We start from the raw sequence: 19,449 nt of genomic DNA on the forward strand, positions 1-19,449 counted from the left end.
CTCACTATGGAGTAACGGTCTGCATGGGATTTGAACTCCTACATTTCACCCTAATGCGTAGGCCGTGTAAGACTTAGGTTGAGCAAAACCTAAGTAATCTGAAGGTCCTGAGACGTTGTTTAGTAAACGATCGCCAAACAGCCATTTATACTACTTACTTATTTATACTTCTTACACGTGTTTGACATTAACGGCTAGTTGTACGCTGATAAAACATTGTTTATCTGAACAAATATGAATAGTGGATAAATTTGTCATAACTACAATGAACTTTCAAAGACGTTTAAAATTTGTTAAACCTTTCACGGTTCCAGCTCATGCCTTAAACAAAAAAGTAAACAAGCAGCAAATCGATCTAATCTCAATCTTTCAAGCCCTTTCCTGGGCTAAAATTTGCCTGCCTGATGGTGCGTATCGATGCAGGCAGATGATGCACTCATCACAGTTTTTTGCAATAAACGCGTACCGATCGATCGATGTCACCGTCGACCCAAAACCCATCAATTATCCCCCCGGTACGCTTTGTTCCCGGACAGTCGATGACACAGTGCTGTGCTGAAATCAATATCAGGGTATATCGCAATAACTTCACATGAACTACGGTGGGAGCAACCGTACAAAACCCTTGACCGACCTCAGAACGCACCGTAGTTCTTCGGACGACACTGTGACCGATCGATAGAAATGTTGTTTGGTGCTGTTATCCTGCAGGCAGCTTTACTGCCACTGGTGCTACTGTTCCTGCCTGCCAGCGGTGTACCAGCTCATCCATCAACTGCACTCACCAGAGCGCACGTCAATCAACCACCGACAGCACCGCAACCGTTGCGTACGCTCGGTACGCTTGGGATTGTTTTCGGTGCTATCGAAGCGGAAGCCGCCATCGAACGGCGCTTGGAACGTTTGCTCCGCGAACTGGATGAGTCGTCGGTTGAGCAACAGGCACGGGTAGAGCGTGCCGTTGCCGGTACGTTACAGCGGGCACAAGTCGCCATGGAGATCCTTGGCACGGGGCTTGAATTGGCCGCTTCACCGCTAAAGCCAGACACCTCACCCGGAGACTTCAGACGAGTGCTGGTCGCCCGCACACAGGTAAGATGAATGTGCCGTTAAAAGACAATGTTAGTTTAGTGCGAGCCTTGCGGTTGCATCGTTTAAATGTTTTGGTTTTGCAATCAAAACGCCCGAGAATGCGACGCGAAGAAAAGTAGGAAAAAAAAAGGAAAGACTTGATTGAAGCTATCGCAATTGCCAATCAGTGGAGTTAATCGATAAAACAGAGGGTGTAAGAAGCAAGAAGAAGAGCAGAGAGGAGGGAAAGAGTGTTGAGTTTTCTTCGCACCTCCCGAAACAAAAACAAAACCGCACCCGTTTGGATTTCTTCAGCAAAAGTGCTGCGTTCGAGAGAGAAAAACGGGGTTCGTCACTTTGGTGTGTTGAAGTCTTTTGATTTGCTTCTAACGCACAAAACATCTCGCATCTGGGTAGCCATAATGCGTTGCTTTGTCTTCCTTGCTTGCACATTCCACTTGGCGCCTTCATCCAGACACACACAAACACACGCTTCATTCCATTTTCCATTAGGAAATGCTATCCGGGCAGCGATCGACACCTCGGATCGGTATGAAAGTTTCCAACGGTACCACCACGGAATCGTCAACTGCCACCATGAAGAAGCAGGTCAATCAACAGCTGGTCGATATGCGCCGACAGCTAGCAACCCATCTAAAGCGTGTCGTGCGAAATTTTGGCGATTCCAACGGACTGCAAGCAACGAACCTAGCGACCTCGCTTGGCAGTGAGCTAATACAGCGGCTCTTGGTGCAAACGACGCTGCCGAAACCGGTACGCTTCGAGGATCTTGTCGAGGCTGGTTTGAAGCTACACCTGGAGCGTATCTTCCGCAGTCGGCGACAGGATGAGATGGAACCGGCAACGAATGAGATCGCCGTGTCGGTCGATGCTGCGGGGTCCGAATCGAAGGAATCGGAATCGTCGGAAGAGGAGGAAGGTCCGGGCGGGTTGGTCGGATTGATTGCGAGCTTGAGTGGTGGTGATGAAGGATCCGATGTTGGTGCCCTTATCGGTTCCCTGTCCGCTGTCGTCACTAATCTGTTTGGGGTAAGTACAGTCGAGCCACACCGCAGCTGCGAACCGGTTCTACAGCAAATTCTTTGCTCCATTTCTAGCCAGGAGGTTTAGATGTTCCCGGTCTGCTTGGAACGGGAACTTCGCTAATTGCTGGACTGCTCGGTGTAAGTTGACAGCACGCAACACAAACCATTATCTACAAAACCTTCGTGTCGTTGTTCTTCCGTGCGCAGGGTGATGACAATTTTGGCAAAGTGCTCGGCAGTTACGTCGGCATCGCGATTGAGGGTCTGTCTGGCGGTGGTGCGGTATGTACGGGTCACCTCCAATCACGTTGCTCATCATCAATCTAACACCACTTTTGCATTTTACCTTCTTCTTCCCTCATCTATTTTCCCAATTGCAAACGGTCGCATAAAACGATCAGGACATGAACGGTGCGTTCTTTGGCAACTTCCTCGGGGCACTTATCGCTGCGCTCAGCTCAGTAAGTATCATCTTCCATGCGCTTCCAATTTCTTCTCCCTCACTCTTTCTGTCACTTGTCCGATCATCAAGAATTCCGAAATCGAGTTCTACATTGCAACGCCAAATGGCATCCGTATAGGTCGCAAGTGTTGAGCAAGTGTCCCGCCAGGGACTCCTCAAATCTCTCACTCACTCTCAAACCTGACATTTGTGCATGCACAACACATTGTTGCGATCTGTTGCGGGGTAGTGCGCAGGGTATGCAACCAGCACTGTCAGGTTTCGTTTACGATGCCTCTTCGAACGTCATAAAGGTCGTCCTGAGGGGTACCAGGTACCAGAGGGGGAGTCATACACGGTAATGAGGCTCACAGTAGATCTGTTGCATCGTTGCATGTACATACCACACGCTGGTTAAACGGGCCACGGAATGACACGCTCCATCACCGATGCGTGGTTTGATGTTTGAAGCCTGCTGAGAAGTGGAGTAGTAGGTGGTGGCCGGTGGTGGTGTGGGTCGCAAAACTTAACAACCCTTGCGCCTCGCTCCAAACTCCTCGCAAACATACACAGGCCCTCGCATTTCGCATCACACGGAAGACAAATGCATATTATTTACGATTAAATTATGAAACTGCAGCAATCGGCGTTTGCTTGTTTGACGCAGATACCTACAAGGGGAGGGAAGCGAGTGAGAGAGGGAGAGAAAGATTGGTAACGGGTGCCAAGTGTGTGTGTGTGTGTGTGCGTTTGGTGTGGTCATAGGCCAGTAATGATGAACAATGAGTGCGTTGTTGTTGACGATGATGGCGTACGGTTGCTAATGGTCGCTTTTGCCAGGTCTAACATGAGACGTACATGATCGCCTCCAATTGACCATTTCTGTGCCGAGACCCGAAGCTTAATTACAATCCTCGCGCGGTAGTGTAAGGTGGCGGCGCGATTGTGGAGTTTTGTGTCAGATTCCCTTCACTACTGCTCCAAGCCACGGGAAGTTTATGACATGTTTTGCTAATCCCGATCGACACTTATTAGCCTAGCTACCTGGCTATAAGATTGGGGATTTATGTAACCGTTCGCCGGATCACCTGTTAAGAGCATCAAACAAACATTCCTCTTCCTTACTCTACTGTCTTTCTCTTTCCCTCTTTCCTTCTCTATATCTTTTTTTTTTCGCAGGACCCAGAGGACGAGAATCTTCCGCTGAAGCCAAAGCTGTTCGTGGAGAACTTTTTCACCGGGTTGGAAGAAGCGAAACGGAAAGCTGACCCGAACAGTGATGCGGAGCAGTGCTGCCAGCATAAGGGTGGTTCGGATCTGTTTGCCTTCATCGGTAACATCGTGTCGTCGGTGGTCGGTGGTATTACGAGTCTGGTGTTGAATGCATCACTCGGCTCGTCCGGTGGTTCCTCGCAAGGTTCGGCTGACGCGTCCGGAGCATCGTCTGCTGGAAGTAGTGGCTCGTCTGGTGATCATCCGCATCCGACTATGTAATGGCAAGCTATCCATTCTAGACTCAACAGTCAGTCTGCTTAAGAGCTGACGGGAAAATGAAAGTCAAGGCTCCCGACGGATGCATTCTGGAGAGCGTGATCGAGAGCGAAATTCAAGAGGACTACATTTAGTAGATCAAGAAGGCACACAATGTAGTACAACGTAGTTTTAGAGTGTGATGATGAAGTAGTAAATGATGGTTTGAATTTTTTACATCTTATTTTGTTTGCCATTGAGATAAAACACCAAGGTTTCCGAGATGAACTACTCGAGTTCGAGTTAAGGCTATGTCACTAAGGCTGGAGTCACTGCTCAGTCGTAAGATCTTTGGTCGCACGATTACTTCAAATTTTGTACGGGATTTGACAGATTTGCAAGACCCAAAGCTGTCGAATCCCATGCAAGATTGAAGCGGTGACTCCAAACCCAAGTGAACAACCCTCCCACTAGACTTCAGCTTGTGTCAACATCAGCTGCACCTGAAACTTGTCTACATCGTCTTGTGCTGAGTACAGATACGACTCAGCCATTATCCAGAAACTCTGTACTATCATCAAAACCAATTCCATTGAAAGAAAGTCGGCAACAACTTGATGCGATCGCTCGTGCGAAACGGACATCTGGTTAACAGCGTCGTTTTATACGTGCTGCCGACTAGCCGAGAAGCAGACGTTATCACACCTTATTGCCACCACAAGCAGGCAGTAGCGAGCGCATCTGTAACCATAAACTGTTTCGAGACATTATACTAAGGCTTCGCTCTCGTGCTTTCTTTCTTCGTCACTCGCGCTCGTTCGCTTTCTCTCTCTCTCTCTCTCTCTCTCTCTCTCTCGCATTCTTCCTCTCTCTCGGTGCGTTATTGTTTTCAGGTGTTTTTAGCCCAGCTCGCCCGGTATCGCTTTTCTGGCACTGCTGGATGGACACGTTTGGCTGTTGATTTAATCGAATTACGTAAGATTGATGGGTTATTCGGGCTATCGTGGTACCCTTCGTTTTGTTTCTGCTGTTTTGTGTGGGGTGGGTTTTCGTTTGCTTTTCTACTACCTTCACTCGATTGCGCATTTTTGGATGGTTTTGTTTGACTTTTTTCCCCTGTGAATCGTCGGAGTGTGTGCGTGAATTAAGCAGTGATACTCTTCTTCCAAATTGATACGATTCCGTAGTACATCTTACAGATGTTCATGTGTAGGTGAACGCATCTATAGCTTAGTAAATGGATTTCGGTTGAAACAGCACCGCAACTGACGAAATTCTGTCTGTAAACATCAAAGCATCCAGCGTTATAAATGTCATCCGGAGGATTTCCAACTCGTTATCAAACATGGACTCCGCTCTCTCTCTCTCTCTCTCTCTCTCTCTCTCTCTCTTTCTCTCTCTCTCTCTCTCTAACTTTCGCTTTCTAACCTCACTTTAGGTGAAAAGTGACTCGGTGAGCGGTGCACTAATGGTTGTAATTACCGCTCAAAGCAAAATAAATCTCACAGGGTCACTTCACCTCGCCAACAAGCTGTTGACAGGCCTGAAAGTCCTTGCGCCAAAACGCCCATTTTAAGGCATTAGCGGTGAAGTGGTTTAATGTACTAGCGGCAGCGACACATTTCTCCCGATCTGCACGATTACAATGCTAATGTGTCGAACGTAACTGAGTGGGCATTTCGGGCCCACTGGTGATGCTGACTAATGCCCCACGCTGAAAAGCATTCAATTATCAAGCCCGCCTTTCCTTTTTGAAGTTTTTGAAAAGCAAACAAAATCAGACTGCACTTCGCAAGGGATCTGGCCCTTGCGATAGTGACGTTGGCTTCTTACCGGTAAGTGCAGTAGAAGGAAGCGGCAGATCGGTAGTTTGATCTAAACATGGTTCGGAAAACAAGCTCATAAACGGTTTGTGCACAATCGTGCGCACAATTAACCTCAATCTCGTGTGAGTTGAGATAAAAAGTGATGATTCTACTCGTGTTAGCGTTGTTATCTCTCGCCCTCGCACTCACTCACTCCGTCTCGTTCTCATCCAATCATGTGCATCACATACACCAGTTCTCCGGCTGTTCAATTCGGCTGACCTTACTGCTCACCTGACCCTGAGGTGAGGCTGCGCTTCGTGCACAAACTGACTGCAAAGATGTCCATCACCTTCACGGTGGCCTTTCGGGCTTTGCGGCGCTCACGGTATGGTTTTTGTTTCTAGCGCACGATACATACCGTCGCCCTCTGTTCTGTATTAGCAGCGTGCAAGCATGCGAGCATTACGTTGGCGCGTTGGTGATCTTTTTCGTACTAAGAACACCTTCTCGTCGACTGGTGGCGAGGTGGTTTGGTGGAGATAACTAATTTATTATGTAAAACCCTGCCCTATCCCGTGGCACCTCGGCACACTCGCTGCTAGTAAAAGTGGATGTTAGATGCAGCTTGGAGAAGAAGTTGGTGAATAAGAATGCCTTTATAATTAGCTGCAAGTCGAGGTGGAATGTCGGCAGTGTGTAGCAAGATCTACAATTGCTACCTTACAGTTGCGGCAGATAACGATAGAGAAGAAACTGTGGCAAGATATGGAGGACTTCTAGGGACAAGAATAACGCGACCTGCACAAATGGAACATGGAGCCAAAAGGACTACAATGAGTTGATTTGATTGAAAATATTTTCAATCGCTGATTTTTTGCAAAGGCATTCAGGAAAAACATGAATTAATAATTACCAGCATTTTACAAAAAAAAAAAAAAAATCATTCAGACTGGTAAATCTTAAACTGATAAATCTTTGACTGGTAAATGTATATATTCCATTAAGAGTACAAATATAACAATTTTTTGGCTGCATTCATTTATATTGTACATAGAAGAATAAAATGATTAGGCTACCTATTTTTGTAAAATCTTTAAAGTTATGAATCAACAAATTTAATAAATAAGCATAAGCTGTTTATTAATTTTTTTAACTTTTTTGTATAACTATTTAGAGTAGAGAAAGGCTTGAGAAAATAAAATATAATTTATTCTTCTTCTTGGCACAAAAAAAGATGAAATGAAATATTTTTCTCATCTTGTTTAGCGCATCTCAAGCTTTACAGCTTTGAGACTAGACGAGACAAACAAGACATTAAAAAAAAACAAACTCTTAACACGTTTTTTCTGTTTTTCATTCGTAGCTTGATTACAGGTTTTTTTTATCTTATTATCCTTCAAACGCCAGGACTGGGGTTCAAATCCCATTCGGAACGGTGCAACGAAGTGAGGAGTGACTATCCAACTACTCGATTTTAGTAAGTCTAGTAACTAATTAGATGGCCGGCGTGACCTAGAAGGTCATTAAGCCTAGAAGAAAGGTTATTACGGAATTTAATTAAACCATAATTATGGCTATAATGTTGCCGATCCCTTTTTTTCTATAAGTTGGCATGCAGTTGCATCATCGGCAGTTATTTCAAAATTTGTGTACGATAACAAAATATGTTTAATCTATTTGTCAACGTTGTATAGCCCTTTATTCCCGTATAATTTGCTTTTCGTTTACTTATGGAGCCTTTATGTCTCTGAGACTACATACGTCTCTTGTTCCCGTAGGGTCATTTTGCTTCACGCTCCCTTACCAGTAGTAGAACAACCAGAACAAGACATATTCACTATTGAAATTGCCTCATCGACTTCGTTCTAATGAACGCTTCATAAGTACACTTCAGTGTGTGGTTTTTTTTTATTCCTATTCTCTCCTCATCACTATCAGAACTAGATCTAAGCGCACGTTTTTCCTCCTTTTGCTAGCTCGTTTAGTACAGAGCGTCAGCAAACGATCGGAGGGCTATTAACTGTCAGATAGTGCTCCTTAATTGGTAGCACACAAACACACACACACACACATACACATATAAAAAATTAGCTGAAATGAAGCAAGCGTGCGGGTGGCTATCATTACGCAGGTCGAGAATGTTGTTTCAGCGAGAGTTTTCCACACAAATTGATCGGAAATCGTACTACAGTAGAGTAGTAGTAATAGCGCTATATCTATCAAAAGGAAAACAATTTGCGTTGCGTACGTGCCACCAAGATTTCATGACGTCAGCAGCATGAATGTTGATTTTGTCAGGGGTTTTTTTTTTTGGTTTGCTGGTATCGATCACATTTCAATTACTCATTGAGATTGCTTTCCAACGCCACATTCTGATCAATCGCGATAAAGATAAAACCATTTTTGTGGGCAATAAGAATGATAGGATCGATAGAACTCAATGAGATGCTTAGCTAATGACGTAATGCACTGTTTCTGTTGCGATTATGAATTTGATTGACCGAAGAGGTGTAAACTGAATGTTATGCAAGGCAGCCTCTTAGACAGACTTTACCAACAGTTTTCGAAAAGTCTTGAGACTCTTAATGAAGAAATTTAGAACGTAGCAAACTTCTAGAGCCTCTTGAATCTTGGAGAGTTTCATTAGCATAGAGTATGTGATATCTAGATATTACGCTGCGAAACTCCTTGGACACTATTTGTTGATCATATTCGGCGCCGATCTTCAAGCGGCAGGACCGGGGTTCCAGTTCTATCCGGACCGTCCTCCCGTCGGGAGGACTGATTATCCAACTACGTGGTGTCGGCAAGTCTAGTAAGCCATCTGATGGCCGGCGTAACCTTAGAGGTCGTTAAGCCAAGACGAAGAAGAAGTTGCTCTAGACTTCCTGTAAGAGCATGTTGGGCGTCTTCAAAAGGAAGGTATTGCTAAGATTTTTAGAGGAATTGCGCAATGAATAAGACTCATCAGACTCCGGTGGACTGATGGAATATTATCCAAAAACAGTGAGTCATTACTCGGGATAAAGAGTTACTAAATTGTAATCCAAAAAGAGTGAGTCATAAATAAGTAAAAAGTAAATAGTGAGACAGTCAGTCAACAGTCATATCATCATCTTCTTCTTCTTGGCCTGCTCAGGATTGAGCACGTCACATCGACATGGCCAGGTCTCCAATCAGGAAACTCGGTCTAGGGCTGCAGTCCTCTATCCACGGCTGCATCCGATCTCCGACAGGGTAGACTCCACTTGATCCAGCCAACCAGCTCGCTGTGCTCGCTGTGATCGCTGACGAGCACCTTCTTGGTGGGGCATGAGTTCGGCATCCTCATCACGTGCCCCAGCCAACGAACCGTTTGCCACAGGCTCTGCTCGTACACTCTGCCAAAGATAGTCCTTGGCACCCGCCGCTCGAAAATGGCGAGTGCAATGGCATGTTGTTGGAGTCTTCTGGATCGCAAGAGTTTGTAGAGTCCTTAGTAGGCACGATTTCGCTGCTTACGTTGTTGTCCGAAGCTACGAACGTACCAAGGTAGCAGAACTCCTCTACCACCTCGAGAGCGTCGCCGTCAACTTATACTCTTCTTCCGAGTCGGGCTATTTCACGATTAGAGCCTCTGGCAAGCAGATGTTTTGTCTTCGTCAAATTGATCCTAAATCCAATTGTATTGGCCTCGCGTTTCAGTCGGGATCAGGTCATATCATTTCTGCGTACCGATTTTTTGTTCAATTTTTATGACTTTTTTGACACTCCACAATCATTTTGATCCATACTTTTATAATTTTTCTTTCTTTTTAAATGTTCTTCTTTTTTCTCTAATAGCATAAAGTTTAAATTTTATCTATAATCGTATTCCTCCTGTTTAATTTTTCTCTTTTCTTTCTATTTTCAAGGAGAACAAAACCTAAAAAGCTCTCCAGTTAATGGTTCATTACACAGTTTCCATTAAACGAAACCAAAGCATCTAATTGTCCAAGTTATTTGGTACAAAGCATTCGCCACATACGCAGTAATCACAGTGTATTGGCAAAATTAATGCGCCACCACATGTGACGGGGACGTTGTTTGATCCGTTTAAGACCTCGGCTGATTCGTTGATCGTCCGTATGGTGTAACCCCGTTTTGGGTACCATAAATTACCAATCGTTTTTGAGAAGCAAAACAGCAAAAAAAAAAAAAAAAAAACACGCGTGGCTACTGACGCTGAGCTAGAAGCGCCGGTACAGAAAAGTCGATAAATCATTCATACCTGCCCCGCAGTTTGGCACGGTTCATTATTGCTTGCTTAAAAGTTAATTTTCGGATCGAACCGAGATCGAAGGATGGTGATGACCGACCGACCGTACCGGAGTGTATTTGCTTGCGACGATCTGACATAATTATGTGCTTTTTTTCTCATATTTCTATGCTTTTTTTTACTTCTCGCCCGACACAACACACCGGTCTTTCTCGAGTTGGCAATTCGGTAAGCGATGCTAGCACGATGTCCCTGACGGGACCAGCCGACGAGTGCATCGAACCGGTGAAGATGCTCGATGACGATGAGCGAAAGTTCATTCTGCCGCATTGCCCCAACAGCCACGCCGGTTTGATTTAAAATCAATCAACTCCGATGGGAGGTCCAGCGACGAACCCTCGCGGCGACGATGGATTTTTCTCAACGATTTTGCAACACACACACACACACACACTCACAACATTTTGCAACACTTGGCCACCTCGATTGAGCGTGCACAAGGCTGCCCTTTCTTCAGCCTAATTCAATTTCGTTCCTGCCAGCATCCACCAGCCAAATCCACCATCTTTTGCTTGCAAATCGCAGCAAATTAGGAGCAGCAGATTGAACGCACCAGTCGGCTGCAACCCGATTCGTTCCGGTTGTGCTGATGAGCTTCTGCTTTCATGTGCAGCAACAGTCTGAGGAGAAAGAGAAGAAGAAGAAAAAACTGGTGATCGACGTTGCGGCAACGCGTCACAGAACACAAGCAGCGCAACGGGCCACCGAAATTTTCATCATTAGCGTGACGCGATCTCGCGATGAGAAGTGATCCAAACACAATTTTTTTTACTACAAAAAAAAAAAGACATGTCATGTATACACACGCTAAACAGCGAGACAAAATCACCACATACACACACACACACACCCCAAATAAAAGAAAAAGAAAACAAATTGAGGAAAAATGCACAACACCGTCTTACGCGATCACGATTTTGGTGGTACCGGTACAGACGCAGATTTCGTCAGCCTGGCCGGAGACTGAAAGTGAGACGTTTTGCAATGGAAATCGCAATGGTGCTTAATTCATCCGGCGTGGACATCGCTATCCCGTTGCGATACGATTTGGTTTTGGACAGGTTGTGCACGGTGTGTTCGTCACAACACCCAACGCGCCATAAACTAAACTGGCTGGCGGGCTTGTTTTAAAGAGGACACTATTGTGTTTCTGTGCCGAACAATTAAACCACCTGTTGGTGCCTAAACAAAGGGCTACGTAAACGGAATTGATTCGCTGTACTTACGACGCCGCGACACACTCTAATGGATGGATGAATTTAATTTGCTCCCTTTCGATTTTGGCCGTAGGAAATTTCTTCAACTTCATTAGAAAATGAGGGGCGAGGTTGGTTTGACGTCTTAGCCGAAAGATTGTGGTTACGACAAGAGATTAGTAGCTTGGTTTTGGTTGCCATAACTTTTTTATAGCATGAAAAAGGAGTTGTTGGAGTATTGAAATTTTCAAATGAAATTATGAAAAAAATGAAAATATATTAATCAATCAACCAAATAACACATCAGGATGCCATAAGGAGTCCTGCCTAAGGTTTGTAATCAATAAAAAGGATAACTAAGTTTTTTTAAGCTGCTATAAAACATTACTAAGTCGAAGCTCAATAAACTGAATGCTTTGGAACCTTGGGATAATCTATTTCTATGTCATGATGATAATGATATTGATGATATTCTAAGGTCACGCCAGTTATCGGATGGCTTACTTGACTTCCTACCGTTTGACAATCGGTGCAGCTGTAGCATCACCACCAAAAAACATTTGCTTTAAAATTAAATATCAGTTTAAAAATTATATAAATGCTGTTTTTGATGAAATATACTTTCCATAAAAATTGAATGCCAAAAACAGCCTTAAAGCTGGTGCTTTGATGTTACTCATAAAACATACTGACTACTACTAAACAAATTCATAAAACAATCCTTTTTTATAGCACAAATGGAACAATTTGATTATCCATAATAGTATGCAGCTTCTTAAAGCATTTGACAGAGAAATTATGCTGCGAAAATTTCTTCCTTTTTCTAACGCATCTCACGATTTAATACGTTTGATACCTATTTAGTTTCACTTCAGGGTGTTTTTGGCACTTAATTTTTATGGAAAATATATTTTATCACTAACAGCAAATCATTTTTTGTGATATAAAAAGGAAGTTAGTTTTATAGCAACAAAAAAGATTATTTTACTGCGTTTAATGTATATTTTCTTTTGTAGTGTATTGAATTGGTATTAAAATTTAAATTTTATAGCAAAAAGAATCTGGTGTCATTGTATTGTAAATATTTTTTTTATTCATAAAGGACGGCCAGGCCGTATTGCTAAATAAAAATTATTATCGCTATAAAAATATAATGTGTTAAAAGACACTTGCTAATCGATGCTATAATTTTATTCACAATAGCAAACTGAGCTCCTCAATAATTAGTAAATTTGGGTAGAGTTCGAATCATTTCCTCATTTGTTTGTGTTAATTATTCCATTTCCTGCCAAAGGCATCATTAGTATCTATTATTTATATTTGAGTACGACGGCTCGACGCCGTATTGTTAGCATTAGTATCTATTAGTTTAGCAAAATATGCTAAATACAATAGCAGAACTGTTACACTATTTGCCTTGCTAAAAAAAAACTAGAAAAATCTTCAACAAAAATCATCAAACGTCTCATTCCAACATTCTGATGGTCAGCTTGTCCCGTCACTCATTCCAGACATTGTTTAAACGAGAAACGAGACGTGTCATACACCCGGATTAGGTAAGCCATCGCACTATCCACTAATGGAAGCGAAAGATCGTTTCGTACCCATCGCGTACCATACTCGTTCTAATGGCTCTCATGTATGAGTCGCGAGCACTTTTACGATGGGGCTCGATTCGTGCCGTACACACTTAAAATGGCAAAACCGTACCAACAAATTTCTGCTACGTACAGTGGTCAAAAACTCAAACAAAACGGAAAATAAAAAAAGAAACAGGAGGAACCGAGAAAAAGAAGGTAAGTACACACACATACACACGTTTGTCACATGCCGCCGCGACATGATGCGAAAGTGAATGACATCATGCCCGAAATTCGGCTCGATTACGAGCATGATGCCCTGCGTAACTGGGTAATTTCTTATATTATCGTCAAACCGGCGTCACCACCGTACACTCTAAAATGTGTGTGTGTGTGTGTGTGTGTGCGTGTTTTTTTTTTGTTAAGATGTCTGTATATCCCTTGAATGCTGTGCATGAATTTGTTGCTTCTTTTTGGCTCCATCTCTGGGATACATTAAATGGAATGTTTTTTTTTCTGTCATTTTTTGCTTCTGCAATCTGGTCCAGCGATAGTTGAAGTTGGCCATTATGCAGCATGCTAGTGAAAATAGTAATTAAACTAAAGCCGAAATAAAACACAAAAACCCCGCCAAATCACTAATGTGTTTATCTCGCGGAAAAGGTAATTTGTATGGCAGGTGGGAAAAAAAACCACAAACTCTAAAATAAAACCAACAAATGGTAGGTGATGTAAGTTAGGACAGAGATCGTGTGCTACACGTCAACTGGAACGTCTTGCTATTTTTTTTTTTTTTTTTGGGCAAAAAACCCAAAAGCGATCCATGTTCGTGTGAATGTGATGAAAAGGAAACTGACAGCTGTCAAGCTGGTGTACTTTTTTAAGGTAGTTTTGGAGAGTGATACCTGTGGGGTGTGAGTAGAATGTCTTGTAATGATATTTTTGGGCAGGTTTGCTCTGAGAATGAAGAAGTGAAAATTTGGTTGTGAATCTATTATGGTGGTCTACAGCGCCAATATATCACCAACCAAACTTTGGAACTCAATACCATTTTGTAATGATAGTTGCTGTGAAGTATCTCCCATAACATGATTGTGTATTATTGCCGGTACTCTTGACCAAACTTTCCTTTTAATTTTCTAACCCTTAAACGTTATCTGACTGTAAGAATTGCTCTTGAGGACCCCTGAGTTCTACTCCGAAATCTCTGAGGCCACAAACCTGAGGAACTCGAATGATTCTGATTTTTTTACGACTAGAATTTTATTTATTTATTTTTTTTTTTATTCATAAGGGACGGCCAGGCCGTATTGCTGACTAGAATTTTATCACAAATAAAAATTTTTGTTCTTGGAAATCATTTTGGCCCCAAAGTTGCTTTATTACATCTCCAAGAGCACAACTTCTCTAAATTTCAAGAATGTCTGAGCGGTAAGTCTATAACTAAGTTCAAAAGTCTTGAGAATTCGGATAAACACTTTCAGTAGACTTTCCGAGCCACTATAATTCACCCAAAAAGTTAAACTTCCTACTTCAACGCGTCTGTCAAACGCCTATTTGTCACAACTACTACTATCCGTCTCCCGTGAAATATATCTGGAGCTTCCAAAACCTTCTGGAACTCCCATCTTTTGCTATGATCCACCCACCGCCAACTTCTAATACAGCCCACTCGCAGGCATGCGCAATTTAGCCAGCAATAAAACAAGCTCATAATCCCTCTCATACCGAGTACTGCTTACGCGATCGCTCATTAGTTCGGTACGCCAGTTTTTTTTTCTCCTACACTCGCCAAGTGACCCGTCCACGGCTAACGCACAATGCACACGATTACACAGCCTTGCATAAGCGGGCGTGATAAGCGATCGGGCCCCCTTTCCACACCCGATCAACGAGAATCGAACCCCTTTCAAACCTGTGGCTGAGTGATTCGAACTGATTCGCCGACCGCACTCGTCGGAATGGTATTTGCATTAGCCACGGTGGCCGATGGTCAAAACAACTTCCTGTGTGTGTGCGCGCGATTCCAGCAGTTTATGTACGCGTCCACCCAGCAGCTCACCCGCTCAAAAACAAAGAAGCTATTCAGACCCGCTTCTGCCGCCCTTCGTTACGGCAAAAGCAGACACGCTACCGTACGGTACGGTCTGTATAGCTCGTTATCCTTGGGGCGGCGTGTAAACGTGTTGTGAGCCGCACTTTGGGCTGCGTTTTTTTTTTTTGTTTGACCGAAAAGCGTTCCGGTCATACTATCAGAACTGCGTTTGCGCGTTAGGGAAAGGGGAGGGGGGGGGGGGAGTGGTGGCAGGCGGATTGGCAGCGCCGTCAATTATTCCACACACGTAACGGCTGCCTGTTAACGGCATCGTTTCGGCATTGCCTTAGAATGATTACCTTATGGGACCTCATAAAAACGACCTCCGGTGGAAGCTTTTTTTGAGTTTACGGGACGTAGTATCAGAGTTGGGGGAGAAGGAGGTGGAGTTAAGTTCTACGATTGGAATGTCTGATGCTCAAAGCATCAGAGCTTGAGGCCCAATTCAAATACATTTAGTGAAGTAAATGAGCTGGAACACAACAAACAGAATAGAAGTAGTTTATCCGTACGCAGGACCAACTATCCAGCTACGCCGTAGTTCAAAGTATACGGAAGCTAGTAATGGTAGGCCTCTCGCGATTGTAGAATCAAAGAAGAAGAAGTTCAAAATAACATTCTGCCCTCACAAAACTCTTGTTGCGATAGACGAAGATTCATAGTCCGAGTACTGACATATACTTATGAGACATGGATACTGCTCAAAACTGAAGAATCCTTCGAAGACGATTTTTTGAGGACTTTTGGAGTCAAGTTCAAATTCAGGTGAGCAGAGGGTGATGTAATACTGATGATGTGTCCAGCAAAAAAGTCAGGACGCTGGAACGGCAGACGGAATTCGCTCTGAAACCTTGACCTACTTGTCCCCTCAATATCATCTCCGTAACTGATGATGGTCTCATTAGGCTAGTTTGGTGTAGTAATTGCTAGTGTCCCTGGTTTAGCTTAGTAAACACTCATCCTCACCAAGAGACATAATTCGCTCATTATCTATCATCAAAATAGAGGAAGATAAAGATGATCCGTTTTAATAAAGCGAAGGACCCATCGCGGACTTGACCAGAGATCCTTTAAAAGCGTTACCTAACCTTGCTCCTAATTATAACCGTACCGAAGCGTACATTATCATTCCCATTATGTCTTGCCTTGTTAGTAGTTTTTTTTTTTTTTTTGAACGGCTCGAGTATGTTTGTCTGTCTGTAAAGATTGATCTAGATTTCTTGCAGCCGGTTGGTTCATTTAATACGTACCACTCGCAGCAACCTTCCCTTGCGACGGATTTGGAACACTTTTAAGTAGCTGATTTATTATATTTTTTGTTTTGCCTTTCCTTCAGCTCAAGTTCAAACCAGTCTAATCACCCACGGACTTCGTGTACACGCGTACCCAACAAAAACTCAAACCTCGAAAATGCAAATTCAGCATCTCGTTAACTTAGGTCTCGCCTTCCCACTATCAGTGTGTAATCAATTGGCAAGAACAAAAGAAAGAGCTGAACGGAAATTAATTCTCTCGCTAAAATGGGCTCGCAAATTTTCGTTCTTAGTAGTTGAGTGTACTAGAGGCGAAGCTACAGCTGCTTCCTCGACCATGTACTACCCACGTAAATTGTTACCTTATCAAAATAGCAGCAAAAAAAACCATTTTGCCTTTACAATGTGCATACATGAAATCAAATCCTAATTATCCGATTGTTACCTTCGGCTCTATATCGCTCGCAAACAACAAATTGATGCTACAGGGTGTGTGTGATTTTTTTACTATTTTCTTCTAATTTAGCACATTAGCGTAACGTGCAAAGGTGGCCGTGTTTGTAATTTCAATCTTTTGCTTTTGGAAAAAAACCCCCCTTCTCTCCTCGCCATTTTATTTGTGCTTGATTAGCTTCCCATACCTCTCCCGTTCATAATTGGTTGCTGTTGTTGTGATTGGTTTGTTTTTCGAACCTGCAACGTGCAACTGCATTACACAAAACTGCAACTCTCGATTCTTGTTCAATGTAAAATAGATTTGTGTGTCCGCGCGCGTGTGTGTGTGTGTAATGAAGCATAAAGTTACGTTTGAAAAGCCCCGTTTAAGCAGAAAAAGCAAAAAAAAAGGGCTACAGAAAACCAAAATTATAAACTAATAATAATCAAAACCGCAACGGTCTATTAGCAGTCCATTAGTGGTCCGTTAGTGCAGCCGCCTTGTGTCGCATAGGGACAATTTATTAATAGCTCATTATATTAGCCCAATTTTTTGTTTTCTTTTTTTTTGCTGTCAGTTTGTGTGTGTATGTGTGTGTGTGCATGAATGAAAAGCGACAAAATCAAACAAACGAGGTAACCGTTTTATTAAAAGAAAAGCAAAGAGATAAACTTCATCCTACTTTTGGGATAGTCAAAAAAAAAATTTAACATTGCTTCACAGCTGCCGATGGTGGTATTTTTTCCTAATTTCCTTCACTGCGATCTACATCCAAGATCACATGTGGTTGCGTGTGTGTGGGTGTGTTTCGTTTAATCATAACGCTTTTCCAATCGCTTTCTTATGGGGGGTTTTTCCTAATTTCTTGTTGATTGTTAATTTCGGAAGGATTCGATCGCGCTGTCGTAATTGAGCAGCGAGGTTTGAGAGTTGATAATAGAAATTTTACAAGCAAACAACACACAAAAAAATCTCTCTCTCTCTCTCTCTCTCTCTCTCTCTCTCTCTGTCTCACTCTCTTTTGGTCGGAAAGCAGCTCGGAAAGTGTTATGAAAGTGAATAGGAGCGAAAGTGATAGCGTAAGGCCGTGGTGAATATGAACAATCCCACCACAGCGCACTCACAAGTACTATGGTGGAAAACTTCGTTACTCGCGCATCCCTCACTCCCCTTTCTCCCCTCCCTCCCCTCCCCCCGTGCCCCTTCCCTTCACACCTTTCAGGAGGGAGAGGGACAGCATCCCCGCCATCCACCCGAGAAAAGCCCGAGCACACGGCGGGCACACGAACTACTCCAGCCGCTTGAGGCCCGAAGCCACACACCACCACCAACACCGGGCCGAGCACAAAACTATACTATATAGTGGTGCGTTCGTGTGTTTACAAAACTATTATTTTCGGACGTTTTGCATTCACAGCCAACATTCGATATCGACGTGCTGGCGAGTACGGTGATCACTAGGCGAGTCCGCGTCATACATCTCTCCTCTCCCGCTGCATGTTAGTGTGTCTGTGCGTGTGTGTTTGTTTGTGTGTATTCCGGAGCATTCCTTCCCCCCTGTGAAAGCGGGTTTCTTGTGTGGTAGAAAACGGCGCGCACTCGACACCGCACGACCATATCTTGACCATCAGCCGAAAGCCTTGCAACGGCTGCAGTTAGTACTACCAGCGGTAGGCAGCACCAGTAGCAGCATCAACTATCAACCAAAACGCGGGATAACTTCACCGCCCAGCTTTTTTGACAGTTTTGACAGTTGGCCCTTTTTTTTCTGTGATCTAGGAAAAGTTCAGTTTAGCAAATAATTATTTTTTCGGTTCGTGTTTTTGGAGTAAAAACACACACACACCGTGAGTGATTGTCTGCGTTTGCTAGAGAGAAAAAGAAAGAGAGAGAGAGAGTTGTGTGTTGGTGTGTGCGAAACCTCCCACCATCACTACCACCACCACCACCACCACTGTGTGCGAGGATCCGAACACCGAGAACGGTCGGTGCAGCGCAGTGCAGGCCACAGTGCGCTCAAGACAACGATCGCAACAACAACATCGCCAACCTAGCTAACTGGACTTGATCCGGGGGGTTATTTTCGGGGCGTTAAGTGCATTGCAGTGTAGTAGAGTTGTTACAAATTCACCACACCCGGTGGAACAGGCAGCCAGCGCAGAGTCACGCAGCAATCAGTAAACCGCCGTGCCGTGAAAACATTCAAAGGTGAGAGCCAAATGCCGTCAGAATTGGAATTTTCGTATTTCCGTATTTTATTATGTTTGCTTGGTCCGGTCAAGTGTGCTGTAGGTGTAGCGAGGGAAAACAGGGAGTGATGAAGGAAGTTGGTAGTGCGAAAAACAGGGTGACATCCATCCTTGTGGTCACTTACTTGCGCTGCAAAGCGCAATGCTCACGTAACGTAACGTGATGTACTTGCTCACCGCCGAACGTAGATAGAAAGTGTGGCCAAGTGAGAGGAAAAGTGGATCCACCAGCAGGGTCTGCTTGTGGTCCTGGATTACGCCATCCGGGGGAAGGGGAAACGGGCAAGAAGCATGAAATACAAAACCGGGCGTACTCCAATACGTACGGCCAGGTCCGCTGGTCCATCTAGACATCAAGGTCGCCCCGAAGCTTTGCCACCGACCGAACTGGTCTTACCCAACCAGTCGGACAGTCCTACCAGTCTCATGGGCCACGGGGCACAGGGGAGGACGGGGGGGGGGGGGGGTAGAGAAGGAGAAGGGAAATGTAGGAAGACGACGCGGGA

At 43.9% G+C, this 19,449-nt stretch overlaps 2 protein-coding genes across 3 annotated transcripts in view; one reads left to right on the top strand and one right to left on the bottom strand.

The window, feature by feature from the left end:
* Positions 1-19,449, bottom strand: part of LOC126560212 (protein gurken-like) — a 473,091-nt gene that overhangs the window by 297,347 nt on the left and 156,295 nt on the right. The gene's annotated exons all lie outside the window — the stretch shown is intronic.
* Positions 685-4,053, top strand: LOC126557499 (uncharacterized). Its single transcript, XM_050213298.1, has 6 exons — positions 685-1,092; positions 1,585-2,121; positions 2,190-2,255; positions 2,325-2,399; positions 2,519-2,578; positions 3,739-4,053. The coding sequence occupies exons 1-6, from the start codon at positions 685-687 to the stop codon at positions 4,051-4,053; spliced, it is 1,461 nt and encodes a 486-aa protein (XP_050069255.1).

Source organism: Anopheles maculipalpis, chromosome X (genome assembly GCF_943734695.1).
Source record: "Anopheles maculipalpis chromosome X, idAnoMacuDA_375_x, whole genome shotgun sequence".
Classification (NCBI taxonomy): Eukaryota; Metazoa; Arthropoda; class Insecta; order Diptera; family Culicidae; genus Anopheles; species Anopheles maculipalpis.